The sequence below is a fragment of the Elephas maximus genome, chromosome 19 (assembly GCF_024166365.1).
Source record: "Elephas maximus indicus isolate mEleMax1 chromosome 19, mEleMax1 primary haplotype, whole genome shotgun sequence".
In the NCBI taxonomy this organism is placed as follows: domain Eukaryota; kingdom Metazoa; phylum Chordata; class Mammalia; order Proboscidea; family Elephantidae; genus Elephas; species Elephas maximus.
This window is the reverse complement of record NC_064837.1, coordinates 7,875,760-7,900,217: the sequence shown is the minus strand read 5'-3', so window position 1 is coordinate 7,900,217 and position 24,458 is coordinate 7,875,760. Positions and strand designations below refer to the sequence as shown.

General features: G+C 43.7%; 2 protein-coding genes across 8 annotated transcripts in view; both read right to left on the bottom strand.

Annotated features, from left to right (window-relative positions):
- ZNF18 (zinc finger protein 18) overlaps window positions 1-20,769 on the bottom strand; it is a 150,876-nt gene extending 130,107 nt beyond the window's left edge. For 4 of the 7 annotated variants that reach the window (XM_049859560.1, XM_049859558.1, XM_049859559.1 and 1 more), the window contains exons 1-4: window positions 20,676-20,769; window positions 14,747-15,233; window positions 13,885-14,074; window positions 13,373-13,464 (exon numbers count right to left, since the gene is read on the bottom strand). In XM_049859560.1, the coding sequence (XP_049715517.1) occupies window positions 13,373-13,464; window positions 13,885-14,074; window positions 14,747-15,136 (672 nt within the window). In that variant the 5' untranslated portion in view covers window positions 15,137-15,233; window positions 20,676-20,769. The remainder of the gene's footprint in view (window positions 1-13,372; window positions 13,465-13,884; window positions 14,075-14,746; window positions 15,234-20,675) is intronic. The other 3 variants (XM_049859552.1, XM_049859561.1, XM_049859555.1) reach the window with 3 other exon arrangements.
- Window positions 18,933-23,124, bottom strand: LOC126062593 (translation initiation factor IF-2-like). Its single transcript, XM_049860291.1, has 3 exons — window positions 23,064-23,124; window positions 20,156-20,807; window positions 18,933-18,974 (listed from the first exon to the last, which is right to left on the bottom strand). The coding sequence occupies exons 1-3, from the start codon at window positions 23,122-23,124 to the stop codon at window positions 18,968-18,970; spliced, it is 720 nt and encodes a 239-aa protein (XP_049716248.1). The 3' UTR covers window positions 18,933-18,967.
- Between the last annotated feature and the right edge of the window lie 1,334 nt (window positions 23,125-24,458).

Genomic DNA, 24,458 nt, shown 5'->3' with positions numbered 1-24,458 from the left:
AACCCTGGTTCGAATTAGAATTTTGCCCTATCTCATTTCTTCTTTCAATTTCTGACTCTCCCTCTCTGCTTTCAAACATAACCAATTTTCTCCCTTCTAAAAATTTTTCAAATCAGCTTTATTAGATTTGAATTGACAGTCAAGCAATACCCTAGAACCTTTTACCAGACAAAATTCTCCAAAGAATAAAATTCAGCTTTCACATCCTTACCACCCATATTTTTTTCCACATTTAAGAAATCTTTTGGAAACCCCAAAAACAATAAAACGAACACCCACGTGAACTTCGCAAACTAGAAACTTCTGGTGTGCACGTGCTAGAATTTCTTTATAATCCAGTTACGGAGTCAATCTGACTCATGGTGACCGCATACATGTCAGAGCAGAACTGTGCTCCACTGGATTTTCTTTTTAAATTTGACTGCACTTTAGGTGAAAGTTTACAGTGTAAATTAGTTTCTCATTCAAAAATTTACACACAAATTGTCTTACGACACTGGTTGCAATCCACACAATGCGTCCGCACTACCCCTCTTCCCACCCAGGCTGCCCATGTCCATTCGTCCAGTTTTCCTGTCCTTTACTGCCTTCTCATCTTTGTTGTTGGGCAGGTGTTGCCCATCTGATCTCGTAGATTTGACTGAACTAAGAAACATGTTTCTCATATGTGTTACTATTTTTTTTTATAGGCCCGTCTCATCTTTGGCTAAAAGATGGACTATGGGAATGACTTCAGTTCCGAGGTCCCAGAGTGCCCAGGGGCCACGGTCCTGGGGGTTTCTCCTGTCTGTCAGACCAGGGAATTTGAATTTTCTTTCACATTTTTCTCCCCCTCTGTCCAAGACCCTCTATTATGAGATCCGTCAGAGCAGGCAGTGGTGGTAGCCACACGCCATCTATTTCTTCTGGGCTCAGGTTGGTGGAGGCTGGGGCTCACGTGGCCCACTAGCCTTTTGGACTAGATTTTCCATGCGTCATTGGTTTTCTTCATTCTCCTTTGCTCCAGACCAGACATGATCAATAGATGTATCTTAGATGCCTGCTCGCAAGCTTTAACGACCCCTGACGATACTCACCAAAGTGGGATGTAGAACATTTTCTTAATGAACTATGTTATGCCAATTGGCTTAGATGTTGTCTGAAACCATGGTATCCGGCCCTCAGCCCCAGTAACTCAGTTCCTCAAGGTGGCTGGATGTGTCATGCAAGCTTCTGTGACTTCACCTTGACCCAGTTGTACTGACTTCCCGTATATTGTGTGTTGTCTTTCCCTTCACCTAAGTTAACACTTGTCTACTATCTATCTAGTGACTTCCCCTTGCCACCCCGCCTTTCCCTTGTGACTATCAAAGTTTTTTTTTTTCTGTGTGTAAACCTTTTCTTGAATTTTTATAATAGTGGTCTAATATTTGCCCTTTCGTGATTGACTTATTTCACTCAGCATAATGCCCTCAGATTCAACCATGCTGTGAGATGTTTCTCAGATTCATCATTGTTCTTTATTGTTGCGTGGTATTCCATTGTGTGTATGTACCGTCCTTCACTTATCCATTCATGTGCTCAAGGGCACTTAGGTTGTTTCCATCTTTTTGCTATTGTGATTAATGCTGCAATGACCACAGGTGTGCATGTCTATTCGTGTGACAGCTCTTATTTCTGTAGTATATATTCCTAGGAGTAGAATTGTTGGATTGCGTGCTATTTCTATTTCTAGCTTTTTAAGGAGATGGAGTGGTGCGATGGATTGCTTTTGTGTAGCCTTTCTTGCCATGGTCTCATAAATCACTTGGGTGGGACTATGTAAATAAGGTAATTGGGGCCTGCCAAGGGGGGTTGGTCAATTTTGCCATCCTAGTAGGCTTAAAAAAGAGTCAATTCCAGAGCAGGAAGAGAATCTTACCACCACCGAAGAAGAAGAGCCAGGAACAGAGTGTGTGTCCTTTGAACAGGGATCCCTGCAATGAAAAGCTCCTGGAACCAGGAGATTGAGAGAGACAAAGACAGAGCTGTAACACTAACTATAACAAGCAGCAGTAGTAGAGAAACGGCGGCAGGAGATGGTATGGTAGGCTTCGTGGCCCCTGGAGTGAGAAAGCTGAGTGCCTCTGGGCAGGAGTCATGTTGGTGGAATAGGGTTCCTCTGGACATTTGGTGGACGAGATTTCCTGACCTAGAAATCTTGAGCTGAGCTACAGCTGAGCACCTTCTGACAAGGCTTACTGGAGGAGCAGGGTACCTCGAGGCATTTATCTGTAGAGCTAAAAGAGCTTGCCTAATAGGGCAGAGGCCAAGGGGCCAGAGAGAAGTGTGCCTACAGGCTGAGAAGAGGCCATCCTGATGGAAGAACTATATCCTGAGTGTTCCTGAACCTGAACTGTAACCTGTTACTTCTATAATAAACCCATAATCATGAGTATTGTCTGTGAGTTCTGAGTGGCCACTGCAATGAATTGTCGAACTCTGCAGAAAAGTAAAGAGTGCCAAGGGAGGGATAGTTGATGTAAGAATTTGTAAAGATGGTGGGAAAAGGAGGTATGTTTGACCTCCACCTCCTAAGAATCCGCCTTGGGCTGTTTATCTTGATTCGCCTTCCCCCTTGTGAAGTTAGAGGAGGTCAGATGCCTCCGCCATGTCACTATTACAGTTGGTGTCAGAAGTGGGATTCGTTGCAGTGGCTCCAAACTCATGGAAGCATGGGACTTTGTAAGAGAAAGAACAAAGGGGCTTGGGAAGTGAAACCTTTCTTAGATGGTTACTTTGGTTGTTGTTACTTGTATGGCTGAAAGGAATGTTACGCTGCAGCTAGAGTGGCCTGGGACAAAAGCCAGGCCAGGCAAGTAGGATGACTGATAGGGGGCCAGGATCTTCTGCATCTACCCAGCCAGAGGCAAAAGGCCATATGCATATGACTGGGAAGATAGTTAAGGTGTGGAAGAGAGAAGATGCAACTGGAATGTTTTAAAAAGGGTTATGTGTTTAGGATGTTTAATTTAATGTACTTTGGATTTTGAATATTTTCCTACCTAGTGTTGTAAAATGGACCTGAATTTATGGTAGAAATGAATATTGGGTATTATAAATTACAGAGCATGCAACTCCACCTTCAGCCAATACTTGATTGGATACGCTAAAAGTGGAACTAGGATTTGCCTGAGGGAAAAACAAGCTGTTGATTTGAATGCAGTAGCCGTGTGTGTAGAGAGGGGACTTAGGTTGAAAACCTGATCCCCACCCAGAATTCCCATTTGAAAAGACATGCAGAACCACCGGGAACTGCTGAGAGAACAGATCTGCATTTGAACAAAAGAACCATATGGAGGGAAAAAAAAAAAGACTGTTTTGCTTTTTGTATTTCGGAGCAAGTGGCTTGCCTTTGGATGCATCAAGGCAAGAAAACTTAGTGCCCATCTGAACCCCCTCCCGGGACTGGAAGTTAAAGGGAGCTGGTAAGTAGACAGCTCAGTATGCTCACTTGTAGTGAACATCTGGGTCCACTCATGAGTGGAAGTGGGGGAATGAAGCAATGAAGAGACAGGCTGAGTTTGGACATGTTGCATTGGCATCTGCTGACCTAGCCCGTGGGGGCGAAGGATGAGACAAAGAGGAAGGGCTGGCTGGTCAGAAGTAAAGGGAGTTGTATGGACTCCTGAGTTTACAGGTGGATGCCTGCTGACTTCACCCAAGGGGGCAAGGGTTGAGAGAGAGAGAAGGGCTGGCTGGTCTGAAGTGCTGGGAGGTATGTGTGCACTCCCCTGCAGCTGGTACCCATTGTGACCTACCTTAGATAGTTAGAGATGATCTGACCAGAACCCAGCCAAATGAAAAGAAAGATGTTTGACACCAAGAGCTGGTGTAGACTGCCGCAATTTGATGGCTTGCTCTGAACTGGGCTTTGATTATGGATGCAAACACTCAAAGTATCTGCAACTGGAACAAAAGATTCTTCAAGACCAAGGAACATGTTTGTCTTCTCAGAGTACTTGTTATACAAAAAAAAAAAAAAAATTATAGGGACAAGCAATTAAAATATTGGCTATCTAAAATAGGGGGAGATAAAGGCATGAAGTGGCTGGCTTACATGATTTTGTGGGTGTTCTTACATTCAAAATGAGGGGGACATAAGAGGATCCCCACTGAAATAGTTTCCTCTCTTCCTGATGGGTCTGAGGAGAGAAGGTAGCGGAACATGCTGATACGATTATAGGATCCAATTGTGAGTGCTGATTGTTAACAGGGCTAACTGTGATTGCAAAACCCATAATTGTAGAAGCTGTTAAGTGTGAAAGAGTGGACTAAGTGGGAGGCACTGCTGGACTCAAGTACAGTGGCTGAACATAAAGTCTCTTAAAGGTTTTGCTATGTTGATACCTCGTAAGTCTCAGAGGACAGGAATAATCTCTCAGTTAAATTTTATCAGACACCAGAAATGGTGAAGGTGAAATGGCTTTTGGAGAATCTGACCAGATCAGATAGACACTTGCTGCAGGACTAAACGCTGGTACCTGAGTAACCTCATACTTAGGACTCTTTGCCCTACTAAAGGACTAACTGTTTTAAATATACTTATTTTTAATTTTTTGTAAATTATGAAAACTAACAGTATCTGGATAAGATAACCTTGTCACACATGCTCTTCCTGGTGGGCCCGAAGGTGAAAATGGCAATTCTTTCACGAATCTTTTTGCTTTTTTTTTTTTTTTAATCGTGCTTTAGATGAAGGTTTACAGAGCAAATTAGTCTCTCATTAAACAATTAATACACATACTGTTTTGTGACATCGGTTGCCAACTCCATGACATGTCAACACTCTCCCCTTTTGGACCCTGAGTTCCCCGTTACCAGCTTTCCAGTCCCCTTTTGCCTTCTCATGCTTGCCCGTGGGCTGGTGTGCCCATTTAGTCTCATTTTGTTTTATAGTCCTATCTAATCTTTGGCTGAACGGTGAACCTCAGGAGTGAGTTCAGTACTATGTTAAAAGGGTGTCCAGTGGCCATATTCTCGGGGTTTCTTCAGTCTCTGTTAGACCATTAAGTCTGGTCTTTTGTGGGTGGACTTAGAATTTTGTTCTTCATTTTTCTCTTCTCTCCATGACCCTCTACTGTGATCCTGGTCACAGCAGTTAGTGGTGGTACCCGGGAACCATCTAGTTGTGCTAGACTACAGGACTAATTGCTAATGACTGTTTTGGACTGGTAAAATGATTTAAGAAGGGGAAGTTATTCTCTGTACGGATTGAATTGTGTCTCCCAAAAATGTGTGTCAACTTGGCTAGGCCATGATTCCCAGTATTGTTTGACAGTCCACGATTCTGGTCATCTGATGTGATTTTCCTATGTGTTGTAAATCTTATCTCTACAATGTTAATGAGATAGGATTAGAGGCAGTTACGTTAATGAGGCAGGACTCAATCTACAAGATTAGATCGTTATCTTGAGTTAACATCTTTTAAGATATAAAAAAGAGAAGTGAGCAGAGAGACAGAAGGACCTCATACCACCAAGAAAGAAGAGCCAGGAAAACACTGCATCCTTGGACCCGGGGTCCCTGCACTGAGAAACTCCTAGACCAGGAAACGAATGATGAAAACAACCTTTTCCCAGGAAGAAAAAGCCTTCTCTTGGAGCTGGTGCCCTGAATTTGGATTCTAGCCTCCTAAACTGTGAGAGAATAAATTTCTTTTTGTTAAAGCCATCCACTTGTGGTACTTATGTTATAGCAGCACTAGATAACTAAGGCAGAATTTGGTACCAGAAGAATGGGGTGCTTCTCTAATAGATACCTGAAAATGTGGAAGTGGTTTTGAAACTGTAAATGGGTAGAGGCTGGAAAAGTTTTAAAGTGCCTAATAGTAAAAGTCTAGATTGCCCTGAAGAGACTATTAATGGAATTATGAACATCAAAGACAATTCTGGTGAGGACTCAGAAGGAAGTGAATAGAGCTGCAACACCAGAGACACTGCAGATGGCAGGAGGCAGCAGCAAGGAAACGACAGCAGCAGAACCGGGAGAGCAGCAGAAGACAGCACTGGAGCTGACCCACGCAGCAAGAGAACTAGCGGCCTTCACGCAGGAGGCTTCCTGGTGGAGTGGGGTGCCTCCATGCACTTATTGGTAGAGCTAGGCTTGCCGACCCATGAAGCAAGAGAGCTGAGTGCCTTCCAGCCAAGGTTTACCGGCAGAGTGGGATGCTTCCAGGTGCTTATCAGTAGAGCTAAAGAACTTTGTAACACTTGCCTAAGTAGGACAGACGCTGACTGGCCCAAGGGCCCAAGGGGCTGAGAGGCCAAGGAACCAGGAAGCAAAAGCTGAAGAGACAAAAGATACATCAGTCTCAAAGCATAGGGCGATGACCACTAGGATCTCAAAGGGTGAAGCCATGGTCTCTGGGGCTTCAGAGGTGGGGCCACAGGCTCCTAGGCAAAGATGTCACTTTGAGGACTACAGTGAGCCTGACCCAATCCATAATATTTTCAATTGTCTCAAGTGCATGCAAAAACTGGACAATGAATAAGGAAGGCTGAAGAATTGATGCCTCCGAATTATGGAGTTGATGAAGAATACTGAATACACCATGTACTGCCAGAAGAACAAACAAATCTGTCTTAGAAGTACAGCCAGAATGCTCCTTAGAAGCAAGGATGGCAAGATTTTTGTCTCATGTACTTTGGACATGTTATCGGGAGGGACCAGTCCCTGGGGAAGGACATCATGCCTGGTAAAGTAGATGGTCTGTGAAAAAGAGGAAGACCCTCAACAAGGTGGACTGACACAGTGGCTGCAACAATAGGCTCAAGTGTAACAACAATTGTGAGGATGGTGCAGGGCTGAGCACAGTGTTTTCTTCTGTTGTACACAGGGTTGTTAAGAGTCAGAACCAATTCGATGGCACCTAACAACAAGATCAGGTACTGTGAGACCTACCACTTCTTTCTCCTTCTTTAATAATGCTTTACTTATCTGGGGTGTCTTCACTTTCCATACAAAGCTGGTGATCAGATCCTCCATCTTGTTAAACAATGCTGTTGGTATTTGGATCGGGACTCTGTAATATCGATAGATTGCTTTGGGCAGCATCAATATTTTCACAACGTTGAATCTTGCTATCCAAGAGCATGTTATGTTTTTCCATTTATATGTCTCTTTTGGGTTCTTGGTGTAGTGTTTTGTAGTTTACTTTGTATGGATCTTTTACATCCCTGTTTAGATTTATTCCTACGTATTTTATCTTCTGGGGCACTGTTATAAATGGTATTGATTTCTTGGTTTCCTTTTTAAGTTCTCTTTGTTGGTGCAGAGGAATCCAACTGATTTTTGCATGTTAATCCGTATCCTGCTACTTCCTAAAACCTCCTATTAGTTCCAGTAGCTTTCTTGTGGATTCTTTGGGTTTTCTGTTTATAAGACCATATCATCTACAAGTAGCAATAGTTTACTACTTCCTTACCAATTTGGATGCTCTTTATTTTCTTGAATTTCTTTTTCTTGCCTTATTGCTCCAGTGAGGACTTCCAGTATAATGTTAAATAAGAGTAGTGATAAAGGGTATCCAGGGGAAAGCTTTCAATCCCACTTCATTGAAAATAATGTTGGCCATTGGTTATACCTAAATGCTTTTTACTATGTTAAGGAGTTTTTCTTCTATTCCTATTTTGCTGAGAATTTTTACCAGGATTGGGTGTTGGACTTTGTCAAACACCTTTTCTGCATCGATTGAGATGATTATGTGATTCTTTTATTTATGCAGTGAATTACACCGACTGATTTTCTAATGTTGAACCATCTTTACATACCTGATATGAATCCCACTTGCTCGTGACGCATTTTTTTTTTATATATAACGTTGAATTCTATCGGCTAGAATGTTGCTGAGAATTTATGCATCTATGTTCATTTTTTTTTTTTTTTTTTTATGTTCATGAGGGATACTGACCTGTAAAGTTTTTTTTTTGCGCTGTCTTTGTTTGCCTTTGGTATCAAGGCTATGCTGGCTTTATAGAATGAATTTGGGAGCATTCCTTTTTTGGAAACCCTGGTTGCGTAGTAGTTAAGTGCTACAGCTGCTAACCCAAAGGTCGGCAGTTCAAATCCGCCAGGCACTCCTTGGAAACTCTATAGGGCAGTTCTACTCTGTCCTATAGGGTCCCTATGAGTCAGAATCGACTCGATGGCACTGGGTTTGGTTTTTTTGTTTGTTTGTTTTCCTTTCTTTTCTATGCTCTGAAATAGTTCGAGTAGTTTTAGTACCAGCTCTTCTCTACACGGTTTGTAGAATTCTACAGTGAAGTCACCCAGGCCAGGGTTGTTTTTTTTTTCAGGTGGCAAGAGGGAGTTTTTTCTTTTTTTTTTTTAAATCTCTTTAATCTCCTCTCTTGTTATGAGTCTGTTCAGATTTTCTATCTCAGTTCATGTTAGTTTAGGTAGGTGAAGTGTTTCTAGAAATTTGTCTGTTTCCTCCAGGTTTTCAAATTTGCTGGAATAGAATTTTCATAGTATTCTGTTACGATTCTTTTTATTTCAATTGCTTCTGTTGTGATATCACTCATCTCATCTCTTATTCGGGTTATTTGATTCTTCTCCTGCTTTTCTTTTGTCAATTTGGTCAATGGTTTATCAATTCCGTTGACAAAAACTTCTGTTTTTGTTTTTTTGTTGTTTTTCTGTTCTCTATTTCATTTATTTCTGCTCTAATCATGATTATTTCCTATCCTTTGGGCTTCTTTTGCTGCACTCGTCATATGTGTTCAAGCTGTAGGGTTACTGTTATAATTTTGGCCTTTTCTTCATTTTTGATGTGTGCGTTTATTGGTATAAATTGACCTCTAAGCACTGCCTTTGCTGAATCTCAAAGGTTTTGGTAGGATATTTTTTCTTTCACATTTGATTCTATGAATTTTTTCATTCCATACTTGATTTCTTCTACTAACCAGTGGTTTTAAAAAAGGTGTTGTTCAGTTTGCATGTGTTTGATTTTTTTTCCATTGCTATTCTTGTTACTGATTTCTACTTTTATGGCTTTGTGATCAGAGCAAATGCTCTGTATTATTTTGATGTTTTAGATTTTGTTGAAGCTTCCTTTGTGACATAAAACATGATCTATTCTGGAGAATGTTCCTTGGGCATTGGAAAAGAATGTATACTTTGCTGGTGTTAGGTGAAGTGTCCTGTATATGTCTATAAGGTTGCGTTGGTTGACTATGGCATTTAGATCTTCTGTATCTTTATTGAATATCTTTCTAGATTTTCTGTCTTTCACCGAAAGTGGTATGTTGAAGTCTCCTATTATTATTATGGAACTACTTCTCTTTTCAGTGCTCTTAGAGTTTGTTTTATACACTTTGGAGCCCTGTCATTGGGTCTGTATATATTTATCATGGTTATGTCTTCCTGGTATATTGACCATTTAATCATTATATAGTATCCTTCCTTATTCTTTCTGGTAGATTTTGCTTTAAACTCCATTTTATCTTAGATTAATATTGCCACTTTTGCTTTGTTTATTGTTCGATTGATATATTTTTTCCATCCTTTGAGTTTTAGTTTATGTCTCTGTATCTAAGGTATGTCTCTTGTAGACAGCATACAGACAGTGTTTTTTGTTTGAATCCATTCTGCCACTCTCTGTCTCTTTACTGGTGGAAATGAAGCCACTGACATTCAGCATAATTATCAACAGGTATGAGTTTTCTGCTATCATTTTATTGTACTTTTTTTTCTGGTGTTGGCAGTTTCTTTTTTCCACTTAAATTTCGGTGCTCAGTTCTTTTTATTCATGGATTTCTTTTCATTTCTTTCATTCTTGTTGATTTTGTGATTACTGTATCTTTGTTTTTCTTCTTTTTTACCTTGTTGGTGTCATGGATTGAACTGTGTCCCCCCAAAATTATGTGTCAACTTGGTTAGGCCATGGTTCCCAGTATTGTGTGGTTGTCCTCCATTTTTGTGATTGTAATTTAATGCTAAGAAGGATTAGGGTGGGATTGTAATATCACCCTTACTCAGGTCACCTCCCTGATCCAAAGTAAAGGGAGTTTCCCTGGGGTGTGGGCTCCACCACCTTTTATCTCTCAAGAGATAAAGGGGAAGGGAAGCAAGCAGAGAGTTGGGGACCTCACAGGACCAATAAAGCAGCACCAGGAGCAGAGTGCATCCTTTGGACCCAGGGTCCCTGAGCCTGAGGAGCTCCTCGATCATAGGAAGATTGAGGGCAAAGACCTTCCTCCAAAGCCGACAGAGGGAGAGAGCCTTCTCCTGGAGCTGATGCCATGAATTTGGACTTTTAGCCTTCTTTACTGTGAGGAAATAAATTTCTCTTCATTAAAGGCATCCACTTGTGGCATTTCTGTTATAGCAGCACTGGATGACTAAGACAGATGGGTAGGTTTGTCAGCTTCCTTTGCTGTTACCTTTAAATGTACCTTTATTTTTCTAAGTTTAAACCCATCTTTTATTTTTTGGTATCATCTTGACTTCCTCCCCATAAGAAAGATCTATAGCTACAGTGATTATTCCTCGTTTTTGTTTTGACGTTGTCATAGTTTAATATTGACATCTCTGGTTTCAGGGTACACTGAAAGTATTAACCTTCACCTATTATTGGCTTGTCTATCTTCAGCTTCTGTCTAACGTACCTGACAAAACAATTCCCAAAGAAGAGTCCCTAAAGGTTTGAAACCATATCTGAGTTAAGGTGTGTTCTTGTGAGCTACCATCCAGTTGACTCCAACTCATGGCAAGCTTCTGTACAACAGAACAAAACCTTGCCTAATGCTGCATCATCTTTAAAACCGCTAGTACATTCAAGTCCATGCTGCTAATTGTCTGGCTGTCATGTTAATGCATCGCACTGAGGATCACTCCCGCTGGCCCTCCACTTTACCAAACGTAATGTCCTCCTCTAGTGATTCATCCCTCTTGATGACATGTTCAGAGCAAGTCAGCTGGAAAATGTTCTGTGGTCAATAAGGTTTCCACTGGTTAATTTTTGGAAGTAGATCACTAGGCCCTTCTTTCTAGTCTGTCTTAGGTCTGGAAACTCAACTGAAACCTGTCCACTATGGGTGATCCTGCTGGTATTTGAAGTACCAGTGGCATAGCTTCCAACAATATTCTAACACACAAGGCACTACGGTACAACAAACTGACAAACAGGTGCTGCTAAGATGTATAGGTTCCTGGAAAACTTTAGTTTTTTCAAATGCCACTTTTCAGAACCATCAACTACATAATTAAGACACACCTGTCCCAGAGACTTCTGTTTCCAGCCAAGACAAAATAACAGGGTTTGGATTTATGTTTCTGCCACAAACACCTTTAAAATGGAAGCAAAACATAGAAAACAATGGTTTTCAGACACTGCAGTGCAAAACAGTGATCCCTGTAAGAGGGGGAAAAAATGAGGTGAGCCCTACAACTGCCCTATCTGAGTGCCTGGAGGTAAGTGTCCAGACAGCAGCTCAGGGAGAAGGAACCCAAGAGAAGCCCAGCAGTCTCCCTACGTAGGGCAGAAGGAATTGGGAGTCTGAGGAGGTCAAGGTAGCTGGACTTACCAGGGCAGAAGATCAGAAAGGGGAGAACTGCACAGAGAGACAGCTCTGAAGATCAGCAGAGGGTGCCCAGGAGTATACAAGTGAATACTGAGCACCACAAGTGTGTGAGATAACTACTCGAGTCTGGAAAAAAATCACCCAAAAGCAGCAGCAGGAACCATTCCAGAGCTCACAGAGAGCTGTAAATAATTCATTCTGCCACCAGCCAGAGTGAAAAGATTTGTACATCTAGGAGCATCAGGTAGAGTACTCAGAAGGGCACTGCCTCAGTAACAGGGAGAAACTAGCCCTAGACTAAAGGATTCTCTGATACCTTATAGCAAATTGTGCCCAAGTAACTTAACTGCATCCCAGAGCAATACTCAAGAATACGGATTTAAATACAAAACTACACAGTACTCAAAAAGGTAAAATTCACAATGTTTGACATCCAATCAGAGATTAAAGGGCATACAAAGAAGCAGAAAAACACAGTTTATAATGAGGGCATTAATCAACCAATCAAAAGTGACACAGGTGATAGAATTAGTAGACAAGGACACTCATACATATATTATAACCATGTTCCATATGTTCAGGGAGCTGGAGAAAGGATTGAACACATGCTACACAGAGACATGAAAGATGTAATACAGCCCCACTTCAAACTTCCAGAGGTGAAAATATAATACACTAAATGAAAAATACAGTGGATGGGATTATCAGCAGATTAGATACTACAGAAGGAAAGATTAGTGAATTTGAAGACATAAAAATAGAAACTATCAAAAACAGAAGAGAGCATCAGCAAGCTGTGGGACAACTTCAAGCTATCTAACATATGTACACATTATACATATTCCACATGTATTATTACTGGAGCCCCCAAAGGAGAGGAGAGAGAAGGGAGACTGGGAAAAAAAAAAAAAAAAGCCATTGAAGAAATAATGGCTAAGCAGAAGATGTTGGTACATGTAGAAAATGACCTCAAGGCACATCATAATCAAACTGTTTAAAGCCAGAGAGAAAATACTAAAAGAAGCAAGGAAAATTAACACATTATATGTAAAAAAAAAAAAAAAAGATAAGAACACATATGGTATGATTCCATTTTTATATAAAATTCTAGAAAACGCAAGCTAATCCATGGTGGCAGAAAACAGACCAGTAGTTGCCTCAGGAGAGGAAAGGATAGAGAAGGGCAGGAGAGAGCGAATACAAACGTGCAAGAAGAAACATTCAGTGGTGATGGCTATGCTTATCATCTTGATTGTAGTCATGGCTTCATGAGTATATAAAGGAGTATATACAGAAGCCAAAACTTAGCACATTGTATACTTTAAACATATGCAGTTTATTATATGCCAATTATACCTCCATGAAGTTGAGAAGGAAAAAAACCCCACTTATTCCATGTTAGATGTAACCATTCTAAATCTCAAACTGATTCCTACGTCAGTGGCCTAGACTAGAAAATGAAAGACGGTTGTTTCTTAGCACAAAGATAATGAAAGAAGAGAGATGACTATTTGTGGTGTAGAGACAAGATTTGCCTCTTCACAGCTTTTCTACCTTCTCCCAGGGCCCAGATTCCACTACTCAAGACGGCAATTAGAAGAACATTGTACCTTGAGAGAACCTGAGAGAAATACTGAAACTCAAGTTTCTTTTCTGTGTGGTATTTTTTTCTCCTATCTAAAAAAATATAAAATAAAAAGATTTTATATTTTTTTAGGGCCTTTTCTCTACTCCACTTCTAAGAATACTTCCCCTTTCGGTCCTCCTGACTATTGGTACATGCTCAACGTCTGTTTCAGGACCAAGAAAAGCAGAGGAGCCGAGCTCACCTGAGATGATGCTTCGAGAAGTGAGGCTCCAAGGTCCTGATCTCTGACAAGTCTTTCCTCAGGTCGGGCAAGGAGCTGGGAGGCAACCATCACTGAAGTGAGAAACAGGAGATTTAAGAACCTAGATGTCCTCGTCAGCCACTCCCAAAAGGGTGCTAACAAAAAAAACTTGACAACTTAGAACTGATACCTGTTCCTCCATCCATAATTTCAAGACTTGTATTTACATAACTAACCAAGTTCAACTCCCTCCAACCTTCCAAACAGTCTCACCCAAACTTCCTCCCACGTTCTTGCTCAGATCCAAAATCCAAACAGTCCAGTGCAGTCATAAAGTGTGGTAAAATACAGACCTTAAGTCTCCAAATCGGGGTGATTCATGGAGGTCTACCCTGTTTCCAGCTTACAAGGGACACCTCAATCTAAGCATATCATTTTCAACTCACACAATCACAGCCCCTAATTTTCTCCAAGAGCACACACCACCACCATGAATAATAACTGGCCCTCACCTAACTCTTGCTCAGCGTCGGATTCCTCTTTCACAATGTGGTTTGGTTGCTCAGCAGGCTCTGAGGCTGAATTCGGAAGTCCCAGCTCCTGAAGCATCACGTCATGATGGGACTCAGCCTCCCCCACCTGGCAGCTTGGAGATTCCGTCTTCTCTGAGAAGATTTCCTGTCCTAGAACTTGGATGCTGATCTAGAGACCATATATTACTAGTTACTGAAGGATCCAGAGTCAGGATTTCTGAAAGACATGAAGCTAACCTTCTATAACAGATTATAGACAGTACTTAGGGACATGGAATGGGGAAGGAGAAGGCCAGCTTTTATTTGTCGTCCAGCAGGAACCAGTCAAGCACAAACCAAAATACCCAAAGAGGCCAAACACTGAGGCCTCAACCAGTCCTGGAAGACTTGCAATACAGACCACTAACACTGGATTTCTATTAGACAGTCTCCACCAATTAAAACTCTTATGAATAAACTCGAACATTCTAGTGTAAAGATGGAATGGGATGGGAGATTTTATCTTCAATCCCTAATACTAAAAAGTGTTGAGAGTCACACACAAAAAAAAATCCAACACCAAACCCACTGTCATTGAGTCAGTTCTGACTCATGGAGACTCCATGTGTTATGGAGTAGAACTGCTCCATAGGGTTTTCTTAGCTGTAATCTTTATGAAAGCAGATCGTTAGACCCTTCTTCCACAGTACCACTGGGTGGGTTTGAACCGCCAGCCTTTACGTCAGTAGTTGAGCACAAACCGTTTGCACCACCCAGGGACCTGCGAATCACACAGCCCTAGAAGCAGGTGAGGGATGGGGACACCCCAGTGACAGCCCAGATCTCAATACCCTGTGCTTACCCACTGCCACAGTCTCCGGGGGTCTCCCTTCAAGCTCTCCACCAGGGTCACTGCCTCCTCTCCGCTGCCCGGGCACTGTTTCCGCACCCATGTCTGGATCTCCCCGGGCAGGATGGTCAGGAACTGCTCCAACATGAGGAGCTCCAGGATCTGCTCCTTGGTGTGAACCTCCGGCTGTAGCCACTGGAAACACAGCTTCCGGAGCTGTCTCAGGGTCTCCTGGGGCCCAGACATCACCTGGTATCGAAACTGCCTAAAAAGCTGCCGGGCAGTTTCAGGGCCGGAGACATCTCCTTGAGGGGCAGCATCTGGTCCAGGGAATGGGGGGTCCTCAGCCTTTGCCAGTGGTGGCAGCAGGACCAGGGGCTGTCCCAGGTCAACTGGCATCATCAGGCTTGGCAAGTTCTCTCACTTTAGGAGAAGTGCTCCTGGGATGAAATGGCTCTCTAGGGAGAAGCAGGTCTTGGCAGAGCCTCTCGCAGGGACACTAAAGAGGAAATGAGATCGAGCGCTACTCAGAGGAGAAAGACCCATTTTCAGATACAGTAAATTCACATGCCTCCCACCCCAGAAGCCTTGGAGTCAACCATGGATCTTTTGAAACTGCTCGACGAATTAAGAAAAACAAAAAAAATTTGATATTGAGTGGACTCTACCTCATTTGACCCTGTGTGTGTCAGAGTACAGCTGTGCTCTACTGGTTATTCAGAGGTAGGTCTCCAGGCCTTTCTTTCAGACACCTCTTGGTATACTCGAACTTCTAACCTTTCAGTTAACAGCCAAGCACATTCACTGTGTGCACCACCCAGGGCTCAATGGATACACTCTTCTGTTTTGAAAGAATATAAACATGCAGCCACAGACCAATCGACTGATCCCACATCTAAACTGCCACCATCGCCCTGCCCACTTTATAACGTTCTCTCTTGGTCTTCACACGTCCAGACCAAGTAGAAGAATGTCACTCACCTCATAAACATTTTCACTCTGGGCTTCCAGGTAAACAGCTCTCCTGCACCTAACACTTCTGTATCCACATCTATCTACAGACTGAAAAGTAAAGCTGGAAGAAGCCACCAGCACCTTAGAAATAAAGCCCTGCGTTGAAATGATCAGATGCTTCCATAATAACGATGAGCTTGAAGAGAACAAAACAGCTCTCCCCCAGAGGTACAATGAAATTTCCAAGTGACCTCTTTTGAGTGCCATGTTGAAACCTGGTGTGTTTGTGAAGTTATGGGAAACCTGTCACATCTGAAATTTTTAACTTTGGGCTCAAAGGGTGTTTAGAACAAATACCGACTACCTGACAACACTTCTATTACCTTGAACTAAGAAATCGCTGTTTTATGGCTAATGCTATCAAAATTTCAAAGACAGCAACTATGACAGCGAGAAGAAAAATACTAAATGGCAGTTAATATTATTAAGATATTTTTTAAAGGAGCATGCACTATTTCTAGTTCGGTTTCTTGCCCGTATTCCTCATACTGTATTGGATTACTGGGCAATCCTTAAAAGTTATGAAGGAGCTGTTTCGGATATAAATATCAGACCATCGTTAATCCATAATACTAACTACAACTATCAACAGATATACCTGTTGATGATGTTTTAAAGACAGTCACTTGAGAGTCTGGCTTAATCTGTGGTTAGGGTAATATCTAGCTTTTAATAGCTGCTTTTTCCTTGAGGTATAAAAAGTAATGTCCTCATCTCTACCACTTTACCCAAACAACTCGTGCTAAATAAGAAAATCATGTAGAAACTGAAGAGAGCAAGGTTTTTCAAAGGCAAAAAAAAGAGGTAAAAGGGATTCATTCACTATTAATGTTTCTCTTAAGCAGCTCCAAAACCAAAAAACCAAACCCGTTGTTGTCGAGTTGATTCCAACTCATAGCAACCCTAAAGGACAGAATAGAATGGCCCCATAGGGTTTCCAAGGAGTAGGTGGAGGATTCAAACTGCCAGCCTTTTTTTGACTAGAAGCCATAGCTCACCATAGCTCTTAGTCACAGTGCCACCAGGGTTCCTTATAGATGTCAGTATACTTATTTTTTGTTTAAAAGGAAACCCACACATTTCATTCATATATTCACGGGGCGTGTGACATACATTAAATGCTTAACAAGTATTTGTTGGGAAATTCAGTTTCTGGTCATAGCAGTGTAACTGGTATTATAGACAAGCCCACCCTCTGCAAACAGCGAGAAAACATATGAGGAATTGTTTTAAGGCACTGCACAATCGGCAGGGGAGAGTGCAATCCCTGCAGGAATGGACTCATGAGGTGACCCCACAGTCATCCTAGCTGTCTGCTTGGGGACAATTTTCCAAGTACTGTGCAGAAGCCAAAGCTCACACAGCACACAGTTGAGGAGGCAGAGATCAGACTTCAGAGCTGCTGAAGTGGTTGGAATCTGAAGGACAGGGCCCTGGAGAGGAGGGAGCTATGGCAGTGGGGTGGCAGTCTGTGGGGGGGTTTCACCAAGAGTGCCTGGCAAAGGGTTGGGCTTCACATGAACAGGGTGAAGCTACACAAATATTAACAAAGAACAGCCACTATAGGGTTAAGAGCAAAAGAGAGATAGAAAAGAACAATCAGTGGCCTCATTAACATCCAGTGCACCCTGAGAAACCAGAAAGACCACAAGTTAGGCGTAAAGACCATCCCCTAGAGTACGGCCTAGTCTAAACCTAGGCTAACAAAGCCTAAAACCAAGCCTCAACAAGATCCACAGGGGAGACCCAGCCTAGTGCTTGGTCTCATCGAGTTCAGATGACTTGAGAAACACGTTACACTTTCCAAAGATTTGTCACGACAAAGCACAAAGCCAAGCCTACACAAGTTGAGGATGATCAGTCAATAAGTGAACTGCCTGCCAGAACAAAAACCAACTCTCTGCAGCGGAATATAACAGAATCCTTAGCCTACAATGTATCACCCACCACACCCAGAATTAATCCAAAATTTTTAGACATGTAAAGAAACAGGAAAATGTGACCCAAAGTCAAGTAAGAAAGCAGTCAAGAGAAACCAACCCTGAGATGGTCCAAGGACTTAAAGAAAAATAGAGTCTCAATGAGAGAAGACATAGGGATTCTGGAAAATATAAAAAGAACCAAGTGCAAGCTCTAGGGGAAAAAACTGTCAACAAAAAATTCTACATCCAGCAACAAATATCCTTTAAAAACAAGAATTAAAGACATTTTTCAAATAGACAAGCTAGCAGAATTTGTCAGTGGTAGACCTGCACTACAGGAAATGCTAAAAGGTGTTCTTCCAGTTGAAGGGAAACTTGGATCTACAAAAAGCAATAAAGAGCAAAAGAAATGATAAATAAATGAATCAATATAAAGTTCTGTGCTTTCCTTCCTCATAAGTTACTTTAAAGGCAGTTGACTGTTTAGGGCAAAAATGACAGTATTACAATATCACTTATGTAGACATAAAATATATAAATAGCACTAAGAAGACAGAGTGAATGGATTTAATCTGTTGTTACGTTATTATACTTGTGAAGGTCAAACTCCGAAATAAGAAGTAGGAAGTAGGAAGTGGGAAGCAAGAGACAGGAAGTGTCAGGTGGGAAATGGGAAGTGTTAAGGTATGAAGTGAGAGGAGAGAAATGAGAAATGTGAAGCACAAGGCAATGCAATATTAAAGTAAACTTTCATAAGTTTAAGATGCATATTGTTAGCTCTAAAAATATTACGCATAGAGGTACAACTAAAAAGCCAATAAAGGAGTACTGAAAAAAGCTCAATAACGCAAAAGGCCGTAAGAAAGGAGCAAACAAGAAACAACAGAAAGATCAAAGGCAAGGCAAGATACTAGGCTAAAACCCAACATATCAATAATTGTATGAACTGTAAATGGACTGAACACTCCAATCACAAGGCAGAGATTGTCAGATTGTAAAATGCCAAGACCCAGTGATACATTGTCCACAAGAGACATATTTTAAATATAAAGACACAGAAAGGTTGAAAGTGAAAGGACAGAAAAAAATATTCTGTGCAAACAGTAAGCACAGGAAACCTGGCATGGCTATGTTAGTATCTGACAAAGTAGACCTGAAGACAAAGAGAAAAATAAAGAGGGACATTTCAGTACGAGAAGTGGGTCAATTAATCAAGACAATCCTAAATGTGAATGCACTTACTATGAGGTCTAAAGGGACACATCCTCAATCATAGTTGGAAATTTTAACACCCTTCTCAGTAACTGATAGAACAAGCAGACAGAAAAAAAAATTAGTTAGGAAAGAGAAAACTGTTAACTGACTTCAATCTACTGAAATTCACAAACCACGAGACCCAGCAACTGCAGAATACACATTCGCAAGCATATGAAACATTCACCAAGGTAGGCCACGTGCATAATAAATTTCAAAAGATCGGCATCTTACAGCACATATGGAATTAAGTTACAATTCAATAAGATTTCCAACTATTAACACTCAAATAATCCATGGTCAAACTAAAAAACCACAAATAATGAAAATACAAGATATCAAAGTTTGTGTGACACAGCTGAAGCACTGCCCAAAGGGAAACACGGTTTTAAACAAATATCTGTTAAATGAATAAATGAATATACAAGTATCCTTTACCATCTAAGTCTATTTATCTCCTGAGTTTCAACTAGGAAACACAAGATTTCAGACAATAAGGGATGGATCTGCAAACTTATCCAAATTTATTTGTTTCCTGAACTAACAGAGCAGTTCGGATGGGAGACAGTATACATACACCCACCCAGTGCCATGGAGTGGATTCCGGCTCAGCGACCCTACAGGACAGAGAAGAGCTGCCCCACAGAGTTTCCAAGCAGCCCCTGGCGGATTCCAACTGCTGCCCTTTGGTTAACAGCCATAGCACTTAACCACTACACCGACATTTAGGGAAAACCATCAATCTTATTTTTTTTAAAAAAATTAAATCTGATTTTGGTAATATTATACTCTTACATAATGATTAGAAAAATGTCTCAATTATTCAAAATTAAATTATAGACGGTTTACGGGTTTATACTCCAATGACTTCATGAGGATCTGCTTCTATTACAAATTAATACCAAAAAAAAGGTTATCCCAAACCTGTATTTGTTATACTTTTTAGAACTATAACAAATTAGTATAAATTTAAAATTGAGGTATGTAAAAAACCAAACTAAACCCAGTGCCATCGAGTCGATTCCGACTCATAGCGACCCTATAGGACAGAGTAGAACCGGGCCATAGGTTCCCAAGTAGCGCCTGGCGGATTCGAACCGCCGGCACTTTGGTTAGCAGCCTAGGACTTAGCCACTGCGCCACCAGGTCTTCCCAGGTGTGTATACATGTGTATAGATGGAGGTATGTGCAGGCAACACAGAAGTTTAGCAGTCAGGAAACTCAGACTCACTACTGGTGGCCAGGTGCAAACCCGGGAAGGAGAGCTGCCAACGGGTGGGCATTCATGGGGCGCTCTGGGCTCATCCCACACAGCTGGGGGAGCCGCCGGCACCTGGCGCCCCCAGGCCAGGGCTGCTCAAATCCAGCCAGGTGCAGGGCAAGGCCGCCCCCTGCACCCCGCACCGCCGCCAGCAGACGCCAGCAGCACCCGGCGAGAGCGACTCCGGGCGCCGTCCCGGCCGCGCCCTCCTCCCCACGCTCGTCCCCAGCCCGCGCGGAAGGCGCCAGGAGGCAGCCCGCCTTCGTCTCCACGGCGGACACCGAGCCAGGGACGCCCCCGCGGGCCCACGGGCTCCGAACCGCAGACCCCGCGCGGGGCCCCGGCGCCCACTCGCAGCGCCGCCGCCCACGCTCGCCGAGCTCCCCGCGCGCGCACGAGCCGCTCCCACGGGCCCGGGGACTCGGAGGAGAAGCGGGCGGCGCCAGGCCCGACCCGCGCCGGCCCGCCTGCCCTGCCCGCGGGCGCTCACCTCGGCCCGCGGAGCCGCTCCGGGCGCACTTCCGGGAGACGCGGCGGCTGCGTGCGGCGCTCCCGGCGGCGGGGCGGGGCGGGGCCGCCGGGGCGGGGAGAAGGCTCCGATTGGCCCCCGGAGCCGTCCGTCCTGCCGGGTCACCGTCCCACGGGTCCACCTGGGAGCCGCCAGGAGGCGCTGTTGTTGACGCTGTTCTGCATGCATCCCCCTGAGGGTTCACTGAGCGTAGTGGCTTGTTCCGTACTCACCAGACAGACGTTTATTGAGCTCCTATTTTATTTTATACCCCACCATTGCGTCAGAGTTTGCGAGCCGTGGTGGCTTGAGTGTTGCTGTTTCAAATACCAGCAGGGTCACCATCGTGGACAGGTTTCAATGGAGCTTGCAGACTAAAACAAACTAGGAAGAAAGATCTGGCCGTCTACTTCCAAAAATTAGCCAATGAAAACCATATGGGTAAGTGTCACCTACCATGAGACCAGAAGAACTAGACAGTCAGGGCCAAAATAGATTTATCCTGATAGAACAGGAGAAAGATGTGGACCAAAGCTCAACTTCTTAAAAAGTCCAGACTTACTGGACGGGTTGAGACTAGAGGACTTAACAAAATTATTGCCCCAAAATACCCTTTAAACCTTAAACTGAAATTATCTCTTGAGGACTACTTTTAGCTAAATAACATATTGACTCCTAAAATAAAGAATAACACCTGTGAGTAATGAGCTCCTTTGAAAAATCATCTTTATGAGACCAAATGGTCAAAAATTACTCTAAAGTGAAGATGAGAAGGTAAGGGGGCAGAGAAACTAGAGCCCTGAAAATTGTACAAGGATACATTGTGAAAAATGTACCCAATATCACAGAATAATTTGTAGAGGAATGTGAAAGGGGAGCTAATCTGCTGTGTAAACTTTCACCTTAAACACAGTGAAATATTATTAAAAAAAAAAAAACCTATAGATAACAATAGAATACTGCCCAATATAGTGCTGGAAGATGAGCCCTAAGTTGGAAGGTGCTCAAAGTACACAGTGGCCTCAATGATGGACTTGAGCACACTAAAGGTCAGGAACATGGGACAGAAGCGGGCAACATTTTGTTCTGTTGTGCATGAGGTCACCAAGAGTCAGAGCTGACCCAACAGCAACTAACAACGACAACAACCAGGGGAATAAGTCATGTTAGAGATGAGGTGTTATTAACAGGGAATCTTCAGGGAAGGACTAACATAAAACAAACCGGAACCCAGACCTGAAGCTATGGAGCACACCTGGTAGCTACCTGGGGGAGCAATCCAGACACAGTAAATAACAAATGCCAAAGCCTGGAGACAAGGAGCATAATAAAGAAGAGAGGTGATTTGGGGACTGAGCCCTGGAGCGGTCCAACATTAGGGTCAGGGAGATAAGACTCCCTCCCGCCCAAAAAAACCATTGTCACCAAGTCGAATTCCAACTCATAGCGATCCTATAGGACAGAGTAGAACTGCCCCGGAGGGTTTCCAAGGCTGTAAATCTTTACAGAAGCAGGCTGCCACATCTTTCTCCCACAGAGCAGCTGGAGAGTTGGAAGTCCCGATCCTTTGGTTAGCAGATGATCCCTTAGCTGCAGCATCACCAGGGAGATTAGAGGATCTATTAACCGGGAAAGAGGAGGGATCGTTTAGATAGGAGGATAACAAAGAGAGAGGTGTCTGAAAGCCAAAGGAACAAATATCCGTAATCAAATGTAGTGATCGATAAAGACCTTCAGTTTCAAAAAAAAAAAAAAAAAAACGTAGAAATCATTGGTGACCTTGACAAGGGTAGTTTAGGTTGCCTGGTGGTGGCCATACTGGTTTAGCGCTACAGCTGCTAACCAAAAGTTTGGCAGTTCGAATCCACCAGGTGCTGCTTGGAAACTCTGTGAGGCAGTTCTGCTGTGTCCTGTAGGGTCACTATGAGTGAGAATTGAATCCAAGGCAACAGGTTTTGTTTTTGTTTTTTTGGTTTGGGGGTTGAGAAAGCCTAAACAGAGCAAGTTCAATACAATGGCAGGAGAAGGATTGGAGTGGCAAATATAGATAGATCCGTTCAAGAAAGCTGGCTATAAAGGGAAATAGCAAAATAAGACAAATTGGGAGATGTTACAAGTTTGTATGTTATCAGAGAAGCAAAACCAGCTAAGCGTGTGTAGATATATACACACAGAGATTTATCTCAAGGAAATGGCTCAGGCTGTTGTGGAGGCTGGCAAGTCCCTAATCCCTGGGTCAGGCAAGTGGCCTCACTAGGGCTGGTGTCACCCGGTGTGGTAACTCATGGTGTCACACGTCCCCCGCCCCCTGTGGAAACAACAGTGCCTGCTTGCAGTAGGTAGACAAAACTCATCACCTGCCCCCCCCACCAGGGAGAAGGGTGGGGGCAGCGGCGTCGTTACGGCTGATGTCACCCACCACGTAACTCATGGTGTCACCCCCACCCCCGTGGGCAGAGAGACCCGCCCTGCCCCACGCAGGGCAGAGCGGCCGCAGCGCCTCTCCTCTCCCATCGGCCAAAGCCAAGACCCTCCTCTCCGCCCAGTGGCGGGCACCGCAACCCGGCCGCCCGCACCCTAACCTGCCTGTGGAGCGGGGGAGCAGGCCAGGCCCCCCACCTTCCCCCGAATGTCCCTCCTCCGGCCCTGAGCTCAGCGTCCCCAGCCTCCCCGCCTTCCCGTCTTCCTGGTGACCTCCGGGTCCCTGCCTGCCGGAACACTCCGCGCACCCCGAGGATGGTGGTGGCGCCGTGCGCCTGGAGGCTGGCCCGGCGCTGGCACTCAGCACTGCTCGCAGCGCTCACCCCCTCTGATGGTGTCAGCAGCGCTGTCCGCAACCCCCTGGTGACGCCACTGGGTGCGGTGACGGGGAGCAGGTCGTCCCCCGCCTCCACTGCTCCCTCGCCTCTTCCCGAAGCGCGCGCCCAGGGCCTCTCCGCCTTCCCCTCCTGGTGACGTCCGGGTCCCTGCCTGTCTGAACACTCCGCGCAGCCCCGAGGATGGTGGTGGCGCCGTGCGCCTGGAGGCTGCCCCGGCGCTCGCACTCAGCACTGCTGGCAGCGCTCACCACCTCCGAGGGTGTCTGCCCGGCCCCCAGCCCCTCACCCCTCTACGGGCTTCAGGCTGGAGGCTTCTAACTCACGTGGTTGCAAGGGTGGAAGATCCTAAAGAAGGCAGTCGGAGACACGCTGCTGTCTCAAGTCTGAAAAACCAGAGCTCAGCCGGAGGCAGGATCCAGAGCAGGAGAGAGCTTTGCCATGGCATCCAGATATATATATATATGTATTATATATATATATTGGATGCCGGCCACACCCCAAGGAAACTCCCCTCACATGAGATGCTTGAGTAAGGGTGTGACTTGAGTAAGGCTATGACTTGAGCCACTCTTTTTAAGGGTGTGACTCAAGATACACTAATCCTCCCTCATTAGTGTATACAGGTTAGAATTTACAACCCATGAAATGGAGGATAGTTATATAATATGACACATGGGACACCAGAAGAAAACAACCTCCACTGAAGAGAAGCTCGAAGTAAAAATTGCAACTTGCATTTAAAACAACCCTTTATAAAGGACAGTTAACAGTTACAACAGATGAGAGAACTTGCCCCCCAAGAATTGGAGACAACAGAGCAATCTGCAAGCGATTTTAAAATAAATATGTTGAATGGTTCAAAGAAATAAAGGAAGAAGTAGAAACGGTAAATCAAAAGAAGAACATGATGCAAAAAGAAGGAGGGCTGAGGGAGGGAACAAAATAA